The 18,851-nt window shown below is 43.9% G+C and overlaps 1 protein-coding gene and 1 long non-coding RNA gene across 3 annotated transcripts; one reads left to right on the top strand and one right to left on the bottom strand.

The window, feature by feature from the left end:
• Positions 1 to 110: 110 nt before the first annotated feature.
• On the top strand, positions 111 to 17,567 carry NUDT5 (nudix hydrolase 5). Of its 2 annotated transcripts, none has more exons than XM_084784039.1 (7): positions 111 to 264; positions 9,274 to 9,384; positions 11,534 to 11,601; positions 13,916 to 13,965; positions 15,177 to 15,284; positions 16,720 to 16,815; positions 17,389 to 17,567. In XM_084784039.1, exons 2-7 carry the CDS (start codon positions 9,322 to 9,324, stop codon positions 17,550 to 17,552), a joined length of 549 nt encoding a protein of 182 aa, XP_084640165.1. In that variant the 5' UTR covers positions 111 to 264; positions 9,274 to 9,321; the 3' UTR covers positions 17,553 to 17,567. The 2 variants fall into 2 exon arrangements, with proteins under 2 accessions (XP_084640165.1, XP_084640166.1); XM_084784040.1 differs by having other exon boundaries at positions 132 to 264; positions 9,293 to 9,384.
• LOC311598722 lies at positions 15,292 to 16,764 on the bottom strand. Its single transcript, XR_014779635.1, has 3 exons — positions 16,634 to 16,764; positions 16,081 to 16,416; positions 15,292 to 15,900 (listed from the first exon to the last, which is right to left on the bottom strand). It is a non-coding gene; the product is annotated as an uncharacterized lncRNA (long non-coding RNA).
• Positions 17,568 to 18,851: the final 1,284 nt, after the last annotated feature.

The following is an 18,851-nucleotide window of genomic DNA, read 5'->3' as shown; positions in this document are numbered from 1 at the left end:
GGAGAGAAGAGCCATGAAAGTATAGAATTTTAGGAAGCTTACAACTCCGCTTTCGTCTATATGCACTTCGACCCGGAAGGTAATCATCTGAAGCTACCGGAGTTTCTACGGGTGCCTGGAGGAGGACGTGTGCACATCCTCCTTGCACCACGAGAGGCGCCGGTTTCTCGAGCAGTAGCGCCCGCTTCTACGGAGACTGCAGCTGCTGTCTGCTTCTTTTTGCTCTCCTCCTCCATCCCTTCCACATCCCACAGCTTAGTGTAGGTAAGTGGGCGCGAGCCGATCTCCGTACTAAGAGTCCCTGGAGAGGGAACAGAAAAGAAGGGCGCGAGCCCAGCTGATGGTGCTTAGAGTGCAGCTGGTCCCGCGCGTGTCTCCCAGTCCGCGCCTGAGCGCGAGAGGACCTGGGATCCCCGGGACCAGCCTGCACTAAGAGAGGAACCCGGGAACGGCACAGTAAATGCTTGAACACATTAGTTGAGGCATCTACACGAAGGATGGTCCCTTCTCTTTCTCACAAGGAGAATTTTATAGACACAGGGAAGAACTTCTGCAGGTACCGTCTTGGGTAGAAGGGAGGTTATTTTACTAACCTGGAGATGAAAAAAATGATGTTCGTCTGAGAAATGAAGGAAAAGAGGAAAGTTGTGTCTTTTAAGCTTAAAGTTTATTTAGTCCAGTCCCGAAAAAGTTAGAAGTGTGGAAAAGCACAGGTTTTTATCAGTTCCTCTGCAATGGTGAAATCATAAAGGTTGGAAGAGTTGTAATTGAGTGGTTTTTTTTTTTTGATCCCTACTCCTTTTTTTCACCTATCGTCCTACAAAGTTCAGTTTTGTTTCTTTTTTCTTTCTTTTCTTTTCTTTTTTTTCGAGACAGGGTTTCTCTGTGTAGCCTTGGCTGTCCTAGACTCACTTTGTAGACCAGGCTGGCCTTGAACTCACAGCGATCCGCCCGCCTCTGCCTCCCGAGTGCTGGGATTAAAGGCGTGCGCCACCACGCCTGGCTCTTGTTTCTTTAAAAAGGGGGGGGGGGGGGAACACTAGCTGCAAGAGATAGGCCTTTAAAAACCAATTGGTGTTTCCTATAATTTATAAGCCTTGGACTGGTTCCAAGCATGTGTTTGTCCTAAAGCACCACATTTCAATTATCCACCTCCCCCATCAAATGCATTCCCCACCCCCACCCCCCACCCCCAGCCCATCTAAGCAGTTTAAGTTAGAAAGAGGTATAATCAATAGACTCCTATTTTGGGTTAGAATACACACATACCAGAGGTATGGTTTGTTTAAAAAGCTACAGGTGAAGTGAGTGGCAGCATTGCTTAAAGAAGACAGTTTCAGAGCCAAGAGAAATGCGTTATAGTGTTGCAGTGTGAGCTGATGTGTTGCAGTGTGAGCTGATGGGCTGTAGGACGCAGCAATTACTATTTAAGTACCTGTGATAATCCAGAATTAATCAGTCCTGTGCTTTTGTTGTTTGTTTTGTGGTTTTGAGAAAAGGTCTCTCTCTATGTAATCCTGTCTATCCTGGAATTCAGTGGCTCTCAACCTGTTGATCGTGACCCTTTCAAGGATCACATGTCAGATATCCTATATACCAGATAGCTACATTGCCATTGATAACAGCAAAATTACAGGTGGGAAGTACCAACAAAATCATTTTATAGTTGGGGGTCACCACAACATGAGGAACTGTATTAAAGGGTCAAAGCGTTAGGACGGTTGAGAGCCATTGCTCTATGTAGACCAAGCTGCCTCAAACTCACAGAAATCTGCCTGCCTCTGTCTCCCCCATGCTAGGATCAAAGGGATGCACCGCCGCATCTGGCTAGTCCTCTGTATTTTGAGGCAAAGCAGCACTAACCCGTCTTGTACCTTTGCTTTTTCTGGAGGATGGTGCTGCAGAGCTAAGAGACCAAGACCGTATGTGAGAGGTCACAAACACTTGGGGTTTTGTTGTTGTTTGTTTGTTTGTTGTTTGTTTGTTTGTTTGTTTTGAGACAGTGTCAATCTGTGCTAGCCTTGGCTTTCCTGGACTCACTTTGTAGACCAGGCTGGCCCTGAACTCACAGCGATCCACCTGCCTCCCGGAGTGCTGGGATTAAAGACGTGCGTCACCACGCCCGGCACTGAACAAAGTTGCAGGAGAAGGAAATGTTGGTGCTGGTTGGGAGTGCATTTGGGTAAAGTACATTTTGTTGAAGATAGCAATTTATAGACAGGGAAGAAAAAAAAAAAGGCAACCCCAGGAATGTTAGTCATCTGGATGAAGCAATACTTAAACAGCTCGGCAAATATTTGAGCATAGAGACTGAGAGTTATTTGTAGAGAGTCAGCTCAGTTTACAAGGTTTAGGAAGAGGACAGGACCTCTTCCTAAGAGGGAAGGAAACCAAACAGAATCTTGCATATTCTGTGTTTTCAATATCGCTTTTAGCGCTGCAGTGGGTTGTGGTTACAGACTGAGTCCACATTCAGTAAGTTGCCAATACAAACGCCAGGCGCTCAAGCGCTTTGAACAGTAGAGCTAACTTCTTAGCTATTCTTTAACTACCATGTTTGTCTTCGTGTAGCCTTGCTGTTTTTTTTTTTAATTATTATTGTTTTTTTCAATGAATGCCTTAAAATACAATGGTGGTAGTAGCCATAGTGCCAGTGCAGGTGGGTATATACTGCAGGCGTATGGAAATCAAAGGACAACTTTTCAAATTTTGGGTGTCAGTTCTTTCTTTCCATGGTGAGCTACTGGGATTTCACTCGAGGACTCAGGCCTGTTCAGCAAGCTTTCCCACCAGCTACTTGGGATTTTTTTTTTTTTTATTCCTATGTCAGTACTCAGGGGCAAAGGGTTTTCCTGAGTAATTCCAAAGTGTGGGAGGGAGGAAAGAAAAAGACATTTTCTTTCTTGAACTCAAAACATGACTTTCAGATGAATATTTCCAATGTTATAAGCCTAGTATATCTACACATCTTTCCCTCTTTTAATGTCCCAGTCTCCTTTAAAATCCTACGGCTACCATCTTGTATTCTCTTCCCTAAAAGCTGTTTTAGAACAAGTACTGATCGCACATTGTTGTTTGTTGCTGCTCACACCCGACTGCACACTCGCATTTTCTCTTGCTTGAACAAGAAGTTCTGTACAGGACTCATTACTTTGTAGCTGTTATCAGTTAACCCTCCCAAGGGTCATTGCTGTCAGTTCTCTCTTACTCATCTAGAATTAAGTGGTATAATAATACAAAGTCACCAAGTGGCGAAATCTCAGGAGATGTCCGTTCCCTTCTTTGCCACCTATTACCCATTCCTGCCTGGAGAAAGAACACATGGTAAACTCGAGTGGCTTTCCGCTCTTACCAGTGTGAGTACAGGATCTCTCCTGTCGTCTGAGAACAGTTATTAGTGAAGTAAAGGGCATTGAAATCCATTTGATGTGGGTACCACATTTTTACTATGTATAATACAAATGCACATATTTTCTTTTTTTTCTAAGTTATAGTAGCCAAAATTACTTAGTATTTTATACTAGGTATTTGATTCTTTGCTCTTTATTAAGTAAGATGATGTTTCTTTTCTTTTTTTCTTTCTTTTTTTCTTTTTTTTTTTTAATCTTTGACAGTTTTATACAAGTGTGTCCTGGTTGCCTTCTGATTACTCTTTTCTCTTCTTCCTATCAATTCCTTTCCCAGATTTGTGACTTTTGGTTTTGTTATATGACCCATTTGGTTTAGTCAAAGCCAACTTGGTGACCGTTGGTGTGGGATTGTCCATTGGGGCCTGGAGGGGTCCCCAGGGGCTGCTCAGCTGACGACAGTGATTCCTCTTCCCTTGCATTTATATGTAGGAAATAGTTCGGCAGTGAGGCCTAGGGCTCCCTGCGTCCCTCCTGCATTACTCATCTGGCTGTCGAGCAGGCTCGTTGCAGTAATCAGCAGTTTGGGGGAGTCCTTGACTTCAGTAGCTGTTCATAATTCTGCAGCCCTTCTTCCTGTCTCCCAGCCTTCACAGTCTTTTCTCCCAATCCTCCACGGCGTTCCCCTGAGTTTCAGCACGGGAAACTTGTCTTCCCAATAGTTATGACTATAGGCATGTGCTGTCATGCCTGTCAAAGTCCATGGTATTTTTAGATGCCGTGAGTATTGAGCAATGCGGTGACATTGCTCAGATTGTATCAGAGAGCACGCAGTGGACGTGCTGCCACTTGTTAAGGTTTTGTTTCGCTTTCCATTTGGAACAAACTACAGGGATTCAAGGAAAGGTAGCAATGAGCACAGTGCAGGGCCAGCCTGACTTTAGTTTTTGGTTTCACTATTTTGCATCTTAACTCCCATTTATCTCTTTTTTATAACTTTTAAAGAATTTTTGAGATTATAATATATTACCCCTTCCCTTTCCTTCCTCCGAGCACTACAATATACCCTTCCCGCTCTTACCAGTGTGAGTACAGGATCTCTCCTGTCGTCTGAGAACAGTTATTAGTGAAGTAAAGGGCATTGAAATCCATTTGATGTGGGCACCACATTTTTACTATGTATACTATATTTTCTTTTTTTTAAGTTATAGTAGCCAAAATTACTTAATATTTTATACTAGGTATTTGATTCTTTGCTCTTTATTAAGTAAGATGACATTTCTTTTCTTTTTTTTTTTTTAATCTTTGACAGTTTTATACAAATGTGTCCTGGTTGCCTTCTGATTACTCTTTTCTCTTCTTCCTATCAATTCCTTTCCCAGATTTGTGACTTTTGGTTTTGTTATATGACCCATTTGGTTTAGTCAAAGCCAACTTGGTGACCGTTGGTGTGGGATTGTCCACTGGGGCCTGGAGGGGTCCCCAGGGGCTGCTCAGCTGACGACAGTGATTCCTCTTCCCTTGCATTTATATGTAGGAAATAGTTCGGCAGTGAGGCCTAGCTCCCTGCGTTCCTCCTGCATACTCCATACTTTGAAATCCATGCCTTATTTTTCATTACTTTTTATTGCATGGCATATTCCTAAACACAACCTGCTTAGTCTGTATAATGTTAACTTGTATGTTTGTTTTCAGGGTTAACTGGTTGGTATTGGGCAACCAGTTATGTGTTCTCCCTGAGAAGACTATTTCTCTCAATGTCAGTTTTCCTTAGTTGCCTGTAGTTCTTTGTGGAAAGCTGAGGCCTGTGAGATTGTATCTCCTACTTACCTCATACCCAGCTGTTGTTGCTCATTCTAAAATACCCACATTTACTTAGTACTGGCCACTTGGTTTCCTCCCCTTAATTGGAGGCTTGTGCTTGATGCCTTAATCCAAACCCAACTGGAGTAATAACAGAAATGTGTGATGTGCCAATCAGAGTGATGTCCTTAGCATGAAAATTTGAGGGGACAAGGCAGGGACCCAGCCAAATGTGGGTTCCAAAGGTTCTTGGAAATGTGTTTGCACATGTTAATGCCATTGGGTCGGTGCACAGCTTTCTTTTAAGCAAAGTTGGGGGAAAGGCTGCAATTCAGAGAGCTGGGCAGACATTTGTTTCCCTTGATGCTTCACTGCTGGGTGTCAGTCCTTCTCAGTGGAGCACGCCGCTCTTTGCTTGGCCTCTGACCACCTGTCAGTACTAAGCCACCTTTTATAGGGTTTGTAGTCTTTTCCTTGTGTGGTATCAGTTGAGTGTGGTGGCTCATACCTGTATTCCCAACACTCAGGATAAGGCAAGCCCCAGGCTTCAGTAATAGGAAGGAAGGAAGGAAGGAAGGAAGGAAGGAAGGAAGGAAGGAAGGAAGGAAGGACGGGAAAGTTTTTAGGAGGTAAGCACTTAATATAAACATTTTGTACCATTCTAGATGGTTGAATTTGTCCAGCCAGTGGGGCAGCATGGTTGCCTAAAAGTTACTTTTCTTTAGAATTAGAATTCAAAATGTCCCTGCATCAGCACATTTCCTTGCCTGCTGTGTGTTATTAGTAAGAAAGAATGAATCTCTAGAAGAAAAAAAGATCTTTAGCCAGATAAAATGGCACAGGCCTCTAATCCTAGCCCGTAAGCGGTGGTGGCCAGAGGATCCAGTGTTCGAGCCCAGCCTCTGCCACATAACAAGCTCAAGGCCAGCTTGATCTTCACAGGGCCCTGTGTCAAGAAACAGAGAAAAATTGTACATTCTTTCATGTGAGTATAGAGTGTGCAAGGTGCAACTCAGTGGGTTTCGCCTTTGGCCAGCTGTTCATGTTCTACGTTGGTTACCTGTGGTGATGGAAACCATTGCTCTCAGCCAGTGACACTTTAAAACTTAGCTCAGTAAATGGCCACCTGAGTCACTGTTGTTTTAAGCAGGCTGTGCATGTCACCATGCTAAGTGACTGTCTTGGGATTATAATGTCTGTGTCACTTGCTTCCTTTTTATGTTCAGATGTCACCAAAAACAACATCTTCCTCACTCTGCTTATCCTTAATAATCTTCCTTCTTAAAATTGGGGATTACTTGACAAATTTCCCATGTTGATCTTCCCTTTCCTCCCTAGCTCCCCTCTAGAAGACAGGCCCATGAAGGCAGAGCCTCTCTCTCAGCTGCCCACTGTGTGTAGAGGTCACATCTTTAATGGGTCTACTACAGGGGTGCTAGCCTAAGATACTCACCAGGTACTGCATTTTTAAAAAAGGAATATAGAGTATGAATGCATTTTGTTTTGTTGTTGATTATATTTTAAGTAAGGGAAATGATACTTTTGTCTTAGTATCGTTGGCATGATGCTGGCATGTTGGCAAGAAAATTGATGCCTATACAGTTTGAGCTGTGGATTCTGTAAACATGTCAACCAGCTACAGGGGGGAAGTATTGGGGGGTGAGGTAGGAAATGTCTCTATATTGAACTTAAGGACTTTATTTTTCATTATTCCCTAAACAATACTGTATAACATTTATGTAGCATATCCAATGTATTAAGTACTGTGTGTTTCTAGAAATGATTTGAAATGTTCAAGAGGATAAAAATAGGCTAAATGCAAATGTTACACCATTAAACTTAAGTGACCACATAAATTTTGGTATCTAGGGCTGGAGAGATGATGGCTCAGAGGTTAAGAACACTGACTGTTCTTCCAAAGGTCCTGAGTTCAATTCCCACAACCACATAGTGGCTCACAACCATCTATAATGAGATCTGGTGTCCTCTTCTGGTGTACATGCAGGCAAAACACTATATACTTAATAAATAAATAAATTTTTTTTTTATTTTGAGGGGGGTATCCAAAGGGGAGTTCTGGAATCAAGCCCACACCCTAGCCCTGGAAACAGAAGTGTGAGGAGTGAGATAGTTCCGAGCACTTCACAAGGTTGGAGTAGATAGGAAGGGATGGGAAGCAAGAGTGGGAGGAGAGCCTTACACTAATCCAGGAAGTCCAGAGCTGTTGTGCTGGCAGTAGGGAAGCGCTGGCAGCTTAGCTCAGGGCTTTGTGTTGATGAGGCAAGTGCTCTAGGTTTTGAGGTACATCCTGGCCCAGTCCACCAGCTAAGTAACAGTTCCTAACAGAACAGAGGAAGTTCTGAGAATAGTTATCAATTAAAATACCTTTAAAACACACGTCTGAGCACACATACCCTGAAGTTCCAGGTTGAAGGGGCTCACTTGAGTGCCTAGTAGAGTATCAGCCTAAGGTGAAAAGTCACAGCAGTGAAAAAAGAAACAAAGCAGGAGTTGGGGTCTCCTTGGACTTCTCAGTGGAGACACCGAAAGCACGGCAGCTGGGAAATGACTCTGGATGACCAGCAGACAGAAGCGCAGTACAAAACCAAGATTTCAGCAAGGCAGGGTCCTTTCTGAATGGTGTGCCACGGTAGGCCACAGTCGGCTCACATTGCAGACCGCAGCACTGGCTAACTAACTATACCTGCTCACACTTAAACATAAATGGGCCACAATAGCGTACATGCTTAATAATGTGCATACCTAATCACATGCTTAATAATGAGGTACATGCTTAATCCCACTTGTATATAAGCCTCAAATTCTTAAAACTGCATGCCTGTAATTTCGGCACTTGAGAAACGGAGGCAGAGGGTTCAGAAGTTCCAGGCTAGCCTGGGCTACATGAGATTCTTTCAGAAAAAAAAGAGTAGGAAGGGCTAGAGCTGTGGCTAAGTTAGTAGAACTTGCCTACTATAAAACCTCAGCTCAGCGCCTGGCACCAGATGCACCAGGAGTTTGCCTCTCTTCCCAGCACGTGAGAAGCGGGGCACAGTTAGCAGGAGTTTAGGGCCATCCTCAACTACAGATCAAGTTCAAAGCCAGCCTTGGGCCACTTGAGACTTTATCTCAAAAAAAAAATTATATATATATCAAAGAAAGGAAGAACTTGCCGATCAGGCTAGTGAGGTGAGTAAAAGCCTTGCCACATGAGCCTCGCAAAGTGGGTTTGCTTTCCAAAAACCGTGGTAGAAAGAGAGTACTTACTCCTAAGAGTTGTCCTTTAAGTGCCAGAGGCACACCATGGCACACACATGTGTGCTCACACAACAGTTCAAAAGAGAGATGGTTCAGCAGCTGAGCTCTCCTCCAGAAGACCTAAGATCAGCTGCCAGCACTCGCATCAGTCCTCTTGCAGTGGCTGGTAAGTCAGTCCCAGAGCTGTGGTGCCACTGTCCTCCGCAGGCAGCTGCGTGCACCCACACACGCACACGTAGTAGAAATGAATTCTTTATTAGATGGGTAACAACATATAGATGTAGACCACTTGCTTAGCCTAAGTGAGGCCCTGGGTTCAACCCCAGTAAAAAAAAAAATTCAAACAGAAAACAGACAAAGAATCTAAAATTGTTGAAATGCTAAGTTGGCTTGCCCCAGACTTCTATAAACTGTGCAAGTTTAACTCTGTGTCTGGTATGATGGTGCTGCCCTCACAAAGGGATCAGGAGTTGAAGGGAGCTTGGGGTGCACTGTAAGACCTTGCCTTGGGAAAAACAAAGCGAAGGCAAAAACAAAGCCTGAGCTGTAAAGCATTGGTAGTTGGACCATAATGAGAAGTTGCTATGGAAAGTGGCGTGTCATCCTTCGGTTGTTCTTCTCTGGAAAGTGAAATTTAAAGTGCGTAAACCTCACTGGGACTGGACCCTGGTTACGCTGAGTCTTTGATGACTTTGAGTTCTGGCCTGGGTGTTACTGAGAGCCTCTGCAGGCCTTCTGTGGAGCTTCTCCCAGAGAGTCCCATGAAAGATGCTCTGTTAGTAGATTTTTTTTTTTTTTTGACTAGTAAGTACTTTGACTAGTGACCCATGGTTGGGGACTCTGAGCAAATCTTACCTCCTTACAGCGTGACCTTTCCACCCCAGCAAGGGCTGTGGAGACCATCTCGGTAGAAATGGAGAACCAAGAATCAACAGATTCTTCTGGGAACGCCAGGCAGCACGTTATCTCAGAGGAGGTAGGTTGAATTGCTTTTCCTGCCCCCTTTCTTCCTCACCTAACACTAAATTTAAAATGCACGCACAGGCTACTTTGTTTTATTGCCATAGGGTTTTTATTCTTGAAGATTGTTTTCAGACGTTTCTCACTCCCTTTTTGAGGCTAAGCCACCTTGTGCTCTTGTCTGAGAACAGTGTTTTATCCATCTTAACTACATGTACTAAGGAAATTGAGAGTCTTCTTTCCAAAAATTGCGCTGGATAGAAAAACAAATACGTGATTTTGCACATAATATGGGCTTTTGAGATTTCATATTTAATAATTATGTCTTAGCTGTTTATCATCCTGGCATAAATTTTAAAATAATAAAAACTTAAATCATTCATTGTAGTTCAAATTCCACTGAGTTCTAGAACTAATGTCTGCCTCTTACTATGTTATTGAGTAATACTTTTAGGATCTTTTTCTCTTCTCAACAATTGTTATCGTGGATACATCTTAAATACTTCATCTTGGAACTCTGGTCCTGACACTTTTCTGGAATTCTTTTGATTTAGAATCTTTCCATGTTGTCTGTGAGAGATCTGGTAATGACTAGGTTGGTGTTGGTAAGACGGTGAGGGATGAGGGTGCTAGTAAGAAAAGGCTATTGCTTCACGTTCACAGAGACTCCTCAGCTCAGCGTAATGCTGGGTGACTTATCCTCCCCGTGCTATAGGTGACTTATCCTCCCCGTGCTATAGGTGACTTATCCTCCCGGTGCTATAGGTGACTTATCCTCCCCGTGCTATAGGTGACTTATCCTCCCGTGCCATAGGTGACTTATCCTCCCGGTGCTATAGGTGACTTATCCTCCCCGTGCTGTAGGTGACTTATCCTCCCCGTGCTGTAGGTGACTTATCCTCCCAGTGCCATAGGTGACTTATCCTCCCCGTGCCATAGGTGACTTATCCTCCCAGTGCTATAGGTGACTTATCCTCCCGGTGCTATAGGTGACTTATCCTCCCGGTGCTATAGGTGACTTATCCTCCCGGTGCTATAGGTGACTTATCCTCCCGGTGCTATAGGTGACTTATCCTCCCGGTGCTATAGGTGACTTATCCTCCCGGTGCTATAGGTGACTTATCCTCCCGGTGCTATAGGTGACTTATCCTCCCGGTGCTATAGGTGACTTATCCTCCCTGTGCTATAGGTGACTTATCCTCCCCGTGCTATAGGTGACTTATCCTCCCTGTGCTATAGGTGACTTATCCTCCCCGTGCCATAGGTGACTTATCCTCCCTGTGATATAGGTGACTTATCCTCCCTGTGCTATAGGTGACTTATCCTCCCCGTGCTATAGGTGACTTATCCTCCCCGTGCTATAGGTGACTTATCCTCCCCGTGCTATAGGTGACTTATCCTCCCGGTGCCCTGGGTGACTTATCCTCCTGGTGCCATAGGTGACGTATCCTCCCGGTGCCATAGGTGACTTATCCTCCCAGTGCCCTGGGTGACTTAAACTCCCGTTGCTATAGGTGACTTATCCTCCTGGTGCTATGGGTGACTTATCCTCCCCATGCCATAGGTGACTTATCCTTCCAGTGCTATAGGTGAGCTATGCTCCCAGACTTCTTGGTCTGTAGATAGAGTAGATTCTGGTACCTGTCTTGGACTGAGTGGGAACTTGGGTGTCAAAAAGAAAATCTAGTCTTTGATTTTTTTTCCTTATTTTCCTAATAAAATCTTACATACAACTACACAACAGTGTGGCCAGCTTTGCACCCATACCTGGGGTTGGAACGTGAGAAATACCCAGCTCTCCACCCCTTCTACTCCCTCCATTAACCTTTCTCTCCCCAGCCCAGAAGTCACTTATGTTTTTCGGGTGACTGGTGCCTGCTCTCACTGCACACCTGCACCCCCTCCCATCCCAAGACTTTAATTCTTTCCCCCTCTTGGCTCTACCTGAAACACTCAAAAGCAAAAACCAAAAAAAGCAGACCTGCCCTCAGGGAGACAACCTGGATACTTATTCTAAACTAGAAACTTGCCCACAAATTATTGGGAGGGAAGCAAATTGGAGGAAGGGAAATAGAAAAAAATTGAAAGAATATGCTTTTTGATTTTTAAAAAGACCAACTTTGTTTGAAAATTTTCTACTTTATAACTGTCTGATTTTGTTTTAGTTGATTTCAGAAGGAAAATGGGTCAAATTTGCAAAAACAACTTACATGGATCCTACTGGTAAAACTAGGTAAACCTTTTTCTTTTCTTTGTGTCTTTGGTTTTCCCAGGTCTCTGTAGAGTGTCTGCATGAACACTGGTGGTTCTTCATTGTAAGCTCACTTTTAAACAAAGAGTCACATGCAGTTCTTACTCCGTTGCTAAAATGTTTTGGGTCACTGATGCTCTCTGAATACGGCTGAATCATGGTTGTTACTATAAGTGATAAAATTCATTTTAACCCCATTCTCTGTAGTATTATGGACCTAAAATTTGTGGTTCTGGCTAAACAAGCTGTAGAATATTCAGCAGTGTCTATTCTTTCTAAAAAAAAATTTTTAATGTCTAAGTTAGAAGAACTAAAAAGAACAAAGCCATTGATGGTTTTGAAGTAAAACTTGGATGCTTATACCTTACTCAGAAATGCAAATTGGAAAAAAATTCCATAAAATATAATAACATATATCAATATAATGTAATTTTTTTTACCTCATAGTTCCACTTCTGGTAACTTGCTAAGAAAATTACCTAGTGCTTAGAATTAGATTTATGCACTAAAACATTCACCAAAAATTGAGACAGAAAGCAAACTGAACATCCTAAAATAAAGAACATGAGTTAGGGATATAGCTCCGTGGTAGTGAAAGAATGCTGTCTGTGTAGGTACCCACTAAGGCCTGAGTAGGGTGTCAAGTCTCTTGGAGCTGGAGTTACAGGTAGTTGTAAGCCACCCAGCATGGGCACTGGGTACCAAATTTAAGAGCAGCAAGTGTTCTTAGCCACTAAGCCATCTCTCCAGCCCTCCTGTATATATGCTAAGCTCTAGAAAATAGTATATACAAAAAGGCTAGAAGGACGGGGCATAGTAGCCCAAATCTTTCATCTGAACACTGCTCATCATGTATGGCTCCTTACTGCTTGTTTTCTTCACCGTAACCTCTGTAATGATGCTTCTCTCTCTCTCTCTCTCTCTCTCTCTCTCTCTCTCTCTCTCTCTCTCTCTCTCCCTCCCTCTCTGTTTTCCTTACATCTAGTGTATTTGGGATGAGACCTTCAGTGCTTTTCCCAGCTATCTTCAGTCGTTAGGACTAACCTTAAGAGGCAGCAGGGAGACTATGGCAAAAGGTGTTTTGTCTCTTGTGATCTGTATTACTTTTTGAGAATTGCTTGTTGGTTGGCTTCCCGCTACTAACTACTAAACAGGAGTGTTGGGCTACTGTGAGTCCTAACAGCAGTCTGTTTGATTTTCATTTTCACACATTTGCCCCATAAAACTTGGGGGTAGTTCTGAAAGGTGTGCAATTTGCAGAAAGGGTTTTTTGTTTTGTTTTGTTTTGTTTTTTTATTATTCTTGTTTTAAGCCAGATTAACTATCTGGAACTTTTTGTGAAGATGTGATATTATCAAACCTTAAGGACATCCAGGAAAAAAATATGAACAAGAGGGTCCTCAGAATAGGATGTTTTATAATTATGCCATCCAGATTATAATCCCACCCTTAGAATATGGCATAATGCTGGATGCCTGACCGCCTCCATTGCTGCTTTAGCATTGCATTGCTTTTCTTCCCCCGAGAGATGAGAACCAACAGGGGCCATGTTTCCTGTTACTCCCTCCCCTTGCCCCACGGTGTGACTTCTTTCTAGTAACTGAATTTTCCATATAACTGTAGCTGACATTCCTGTGAGAGCAGGTAGAATAGCAGAGACCTTACCAGAGAGCCTGACAACAGCCAGGAACAGATCGCTAACAGGAAGTGAAGCCATAAAAGGGAGCCAGAGTATGACCTCCAGCACCTCACCGCTTCCTCTAGCGACCTGTCTTTCCCTCTATGTAAGGCTGCACTCACACAAAGAAAATCTAATTCCTCAGATAAGTGGGAAGGTTCTGCTTTCTTGAATTGTGTAGTTTAGTTACATATTTTAAACCTGCATAATCTCAGTGGTTCACGTTGTGCATGGCACCCTTTGTTCTTGGGAATGCATCTGGAATGTCCTTCGAGGCTGACCGCATCACTGTAGAAAGGTCTGGACAGCTGCATGACCAGCTCCTGCTGCTCACTGTAGCCTGACTATCCGAAACAAGATGTTCTGAGAATGCAGTGACCCAGTGCTCAGCTGCTGCCAGAGGCTGAGGTGGAAGGTGGCAACCGTTTTCTTTATATTCACATGTACTCCAGGGAAGCACAGTTTAAGCACATATCTTTACTCTGTGCTCTTTGACCTCTTTCGTTAGCATATTCGCATGCATTGCATCTCTGAAGTGCTGATAGTCTACAGAAAACCTAAGAACATTCTTCCCTTTGGCACTAATGATTTTTTTCTCTTTGTTCTCTGTCTACATAGAACTTGGGAAACAGTGAAACTTACAACCAGGAAGGGAAAATCCGCTGATGGTATGACTATTATAACGCTCTTTATGAAGGAAGTTAGCACATGAGATTATAAAACGGTGTTTAATATAACCAAAGACCTCGAAGCCGGATTACCCTCAACTGGGCTTTTATGTGTGACCCTGCTGTTTTTACAATGTATGCTCCAAAGTGTTTGGTGTAATTAACTTCTGGCTCCTCTTAGCTAGGAACAGTTTTTGAAGGAAAGATCTGTTAACTTTTATAGCCAAATATATGTCAGTATAGTTTGCAGCCTTGTGCTGTGTCTCTGAAAGCGAGTGCCCTGGGTGTGGACAAACCATCTCCCCTCCTTCGTGCTTCAGCTGAGAGGAAAAAGAATTGAGAAAGGAGCCCAGTTCGCTTCTCCTTCCTTCCTTGGCTACACCCACATCAGAAGCATCCCTGTGGCCACATGTGGTCTGGGGAGGCCAAGACACACTGCTCTTGTTGGTTTTTTGTCTTTCCATTCTTGGTTTGTTTGTACAGGAAGCAAATAGTCGCTTTGCTGCAGCTGCTCTTACCTGTCAAAGCATTTGGGAGACACTAATAGTCTCGGTGGTATCTGTCTCCAGAGCTTTCAGGTTTAATTTTTAAGGCCAAATTATTTGGAGGGGAAGAGCTTATATTCTAAAACAGCAAAGTCAACCGCTGAGGTAGAAGACCCAGCGGATCTTAGCTGGCTTCCAGCTTACAGGAAATCTAGCGGCACGCAGACCGCTCTCCGCCAGCTGTTTCTTCTGTGGCTGCTGCGTGCGAGCTGGGGCTTCCCGTCCTTGGCCCTTTGTGACGTGCTTAGTTTCTTTTGGTTTCCTTTTTTAAGAAATCATGGCTGGGTCTGCTGGCGCACACCCATGGTCCTGTGTACGTGGGAGGCTGGAGCAGGGAAGTCATGAGTGAGTGAGCCTACCCAGTGAAGACAGCATAGTCAGATCCCGTCTAAAAAAGAAAAATGAAAAGGAAAATGATATTGTGAAAACTAAGATGAACTTTTAATAATTAATAAAGTTGACAGAGTATTACTTTTACATTTTAAAATAAGACTAGTTTCAAATTTGGCTGCCAACATAGTAGATTAAATTAATTGCTTACCATCAAATTCAATATGATTTGGATGTCCTGCCTTCACATCTAGACTGTCTGAGGGATTGCTGCGACCAGATGGCTGCCTGGCTGACATTCCTTTAGGATTCCTTAGCTTTGTTTCTTTTTGGCAGCCGTGTCAATCATCCCAGTGCTGCAGAGAACTCTTCATTATGAGTGTATTGTTCTGGTGAAACAGTTCCGGCCCCCAATGGGTGGCTACTGCCTGGAGTTCCCAGCAGGTGAGCAACTCCAGAGCATTGTATTGCTTACATCTTAACATCTTTTCATCTGACCAAGTAGCGGTGAATAAACAATAAATGTTTTAAGGCTCAGCAGTTAAAGCACTTGTAACTAAACAAGATGACTTGAGTGTGGATCCCTAGAACCCATGTCAAGCCAGGTAGGTATGGAGGCTTTTGTCCATACCTCCAAAGGGGATCCCTGGGGAAAGCCGGCTGGTGAGACTTACCGTGTCAGTGAGCTGTGGGTCTGACTAAACGGTCTTGGGCAGAAGAGGGATTGAGGCCTCTGTGCATGCACAGCCATTGAGGAGGATTCCTACATCAGCGTTGGGCCTCCATGCACACACACACACAAATACATAAGAAGAAAATAACATGTTTCCATGACGAGCTCCTTCCAGCCCCTGGCCACGTTGGGATCAGCCACACACACGCTCTCTGCATAGCCCACTGATGTCAGCAGTGTTGCCCTTAGTCTCCTGGTAATTCCTGTCATTCACTCATCAGCTTGTTTCACCTTCCGTGGCTCGCAGTCTTTCTCTCACAAGAATTGTACAGTAGTGAGTAGTTCAGACTCTGAACTGCAAAAGCCGTAGCCAGGAGACACCTTGATCTACCATAAACAAAAAGGACAAGAAAACTGCCTTGATTTCATGTAGAGGTAATCTTCAGTTTTGCTGTAATTAAAGAAACCAGCCAGAATATGATACACAGTATTAAAGCAATTTGTTGGGCTGTACCCGTATGAAGAGCTTAATAAACCCTTTTTGTGGGTCCCAAGAGGTATACTTACTAAGCCGGGTTCATGAAGCTCCATGAGGCAGTGTTTGCCCAGCATGCACAAAGCTCTGTGCTACACTCCCAGGGCTGAAGTGGGAGGCCCAGTCCATAGCAATGTATAGCTAATTCTTCTTTTCACTTGCCATTTTAGTAAGAAGTTAACACTGAAAGTGATTTAAAAGCCTACATTTGCTTGTTCTTTACACAGCTGTATTCAAGAAAACAAATCTGAGTTAATACTTTACTCCTGTTTGGCCTGTTTGTTCCTCATAGTGGCTGTAGTAATGACCTAGTCCGCAGCCTTCTGGGTACTCCTTTCTGCCTCTTTACTGCTAGGACTCAGTATTTCCTGTGAGGAAGGAAAGCAAGAAAAGTAAGTTGTGACCATACCAAAAAAAAAAGGGGGGGGGGGACAAAAAGAGTCAGCCTTCAAGACCTAGCCCATTTGGCCACCACTAAATCACCTTTCCTTGTAGCACTGTCCTCCTGTACAGAACACAGTGGAGGCGTTCACGAGCAACATCTAGATAGAAGCAGGAGGCACAGGGCACACTTACTACACCCACCTGGTGTGGAGGGCTCACTGACTTCTGTAAGTCAGCTCTTAGCGACCGTTAGAACGCTGATCAAAGGCTTCCTGCCTGTCCTCCAGGGCTCATAGACGACGGGGAAAGCCCAGAAGCAGCGGCTCTTCGGGAGCTGGAGGAAGAGACGGGCTACAAAGGCGATGTTGCGGAGTGCTCTCCAGGTTAGTGTTGCCCTTCGGGTGTCAGGTTCTTGAACGTAAGTAAAGTAGAGGTTCTTTACGGTTGGGGCGCAGGCGGAGAGAACCCAAGGATTTCAGCTGGGCTCCGGCACATGCTTGTGATCTTAGCCCTTGCAGGGATGTGACGGTGAACTGGAGGTCAGCATGCACTACACAACGAGCCAGCGTTCCATTGCCCTTCCCCCATGTGTGCGTGACCTGCTCCTCTGCATGAGAGCAAGTTGGAGGACCTGAAATTAGAAAATTATGAAACCAAGTTCCTTTCAGGACACAGTAAACCTTACTCCTTACTTTCCTTGTCTGTGCCATGGTCCTCACTAGAAGTATGTCCCCTCCAGGGCCATCTAAGCCCCCAGACTTCCCAAGCTTGAACTCCGGGAAGTCTGAGCGCTTTTGGAGTACACACGTGTGTCACAGTCTTACAGCATCTGCTGACTAGATGCCATGTTCAGTGAGCCCTGACCTCCACCTCCTCTGTGACATTTTGAATCAAGCAGCAAGCAACTGAAGCACTTGCTTCATTTCCTGAGACAAGCTGTCACTTCTTTTTCACAGCTGTGTGTATGGATCCAGGCTTGTCAAACTGTACCACACATGTTGTGACCGTGACCATCAACGGAGATGATGCACAGAACGTAAGGCCGAAGCCCAAACCAGGTAAGGGTTATTGGATACATTTAAACTGGTTGAGTTGCATTATCTTTTTTTTTTTTTTTTAAGATTAAAAACAAACAAGCAAACATTTATTATGCAGTGTTCTACTTGTATGTGTGTCTGCCAACCAGAAGAGGGCACCAGATCTCATTATAGATAGTTACAAGCCACCATGTGCTGGGAATTGAACTCAGGACCTCTGGAAGAGCAGCCAGTGTCTAAATTTATGAGCCATCTCTTCAGCCCTACATTATCTTTTAACATAGTAAAATAAGCATAGTTTTCATTAAAGAAACATAGTCTCCACAGGTTCATGGGTATTTGCCTCTTTTCAGTGTTGGGTAGTTATTTTGGCATGTTCTCTTTAATATTTCATTGACCTTTTATGTACTTTTTATAAAATGTTAAGCTACAAAAGTTTAAAATGTATGTTTTGTTGTTTTTTCTTTTTCTCCTCCCCAAGGTTGGGGGGAGCCTTGGATGTCCTGAACTTACTGTGTAAACCAGTCTGGCCTTGAATTCACAGAGATCCACCTGCCTGTGCCTCCTCGAGTGCTGGGATTACAGGCGTGCATCACCAGGCCTGGCTGTTTTGATTTTTTCAAGACAGGATTTCTTTGTGTAGCCTTGGCTCACACTATAGACCAGGCTGGCTTTGAACTCAGAGATCCACCTACCTCCGCCTCCTGAGTGCTGGGATTAAAGGCGTGTGCCACCACTGCCCAGCTGTGTGTTGATTTTTAGAAAATATTGAATGTCCTTTAAAAACAACTTGATTCTCATTTAATATGTGCTCCAGGCCCAACCAAAAACTGAGAAACTTGAAAATCACCTTAGCTTTTGTCCTTGTGTATGAGAACAGCAGATGTTAATACAGGCTGCAGCGTGTGCTCAGACAAGTTCTGTTGTCAGGGAATTCGTAAAATTGCTCTCTATACTAAAGTACTTCTGAGCAAATTGGGGCCTGAAAGCATTGTGCTGTCAATTCCCTGTCCTTTCTCCCGCCCTTTTGAAAGAGGATGATACACACACACACACACACACACACACACACACACACACACACACCCCATAGTAAATGATGTTTGGTAATTTCTCTCCTTTTAAGTTATTCCTGCATATGCTCCATTCTCGTTGTAGTCGGGTTTAAATGCTTAATTAAGCTGCAAATATTCATAAGACATCGAACACATTAAAGAGTCCCTCAAAAAGTTAAATTCTGGGATGAAAAATTGTGAGCTTAAGAGCTGTGATGTTGACCAGGCACTGCGGTGCACACCTGTAATCCGAGCACTCAGGAAGCAGAGGCAGGTGGATTTCTGTGAGTTTGAGGCCAGCCTGGTTTATGGAGTGTTCCAGGACTG

The sequence above is a fragment of the Acomys minous genome, assembly GCF_964271855.1.
Source record: "Acomys minous genome assembly, chromosome: 5".
Classification (NCBI taxonomy): Eukaryota; Metazoa; Chordata; class Mammalia; order Rodentia; family Muridae; genus Acomys; species Acomys minous.
The sequence above is the reverse complement of the archived record's forward strand: the minus strand, read 5'-3'. Positions and strand labels throughout refer to the sequence as shown.

Coding starts and splice junctions, on each gene's coding strand:
- NUDT5 (XM_084784039.1), top strand. CDS start 9,322: ATGGAGAACCAAGAATCAACAGATTCTTCTGGGAACGCCAGGCAGCAC. Junction 13,966..15,176: donor GAAGGGAAAATCCGCTGATG/GTATGACTATTA, acceptor TCTTTTTGGCAG/CCGTGTCAATCATCCCAGTG. Junction 16,816..17,388: donor TGTTGCGGAGTGCTCTCCAG/GTTAGTGTTGCC, acceptor TCTTTTTCACAG/CTGTGTGTATGGATCCAGGC.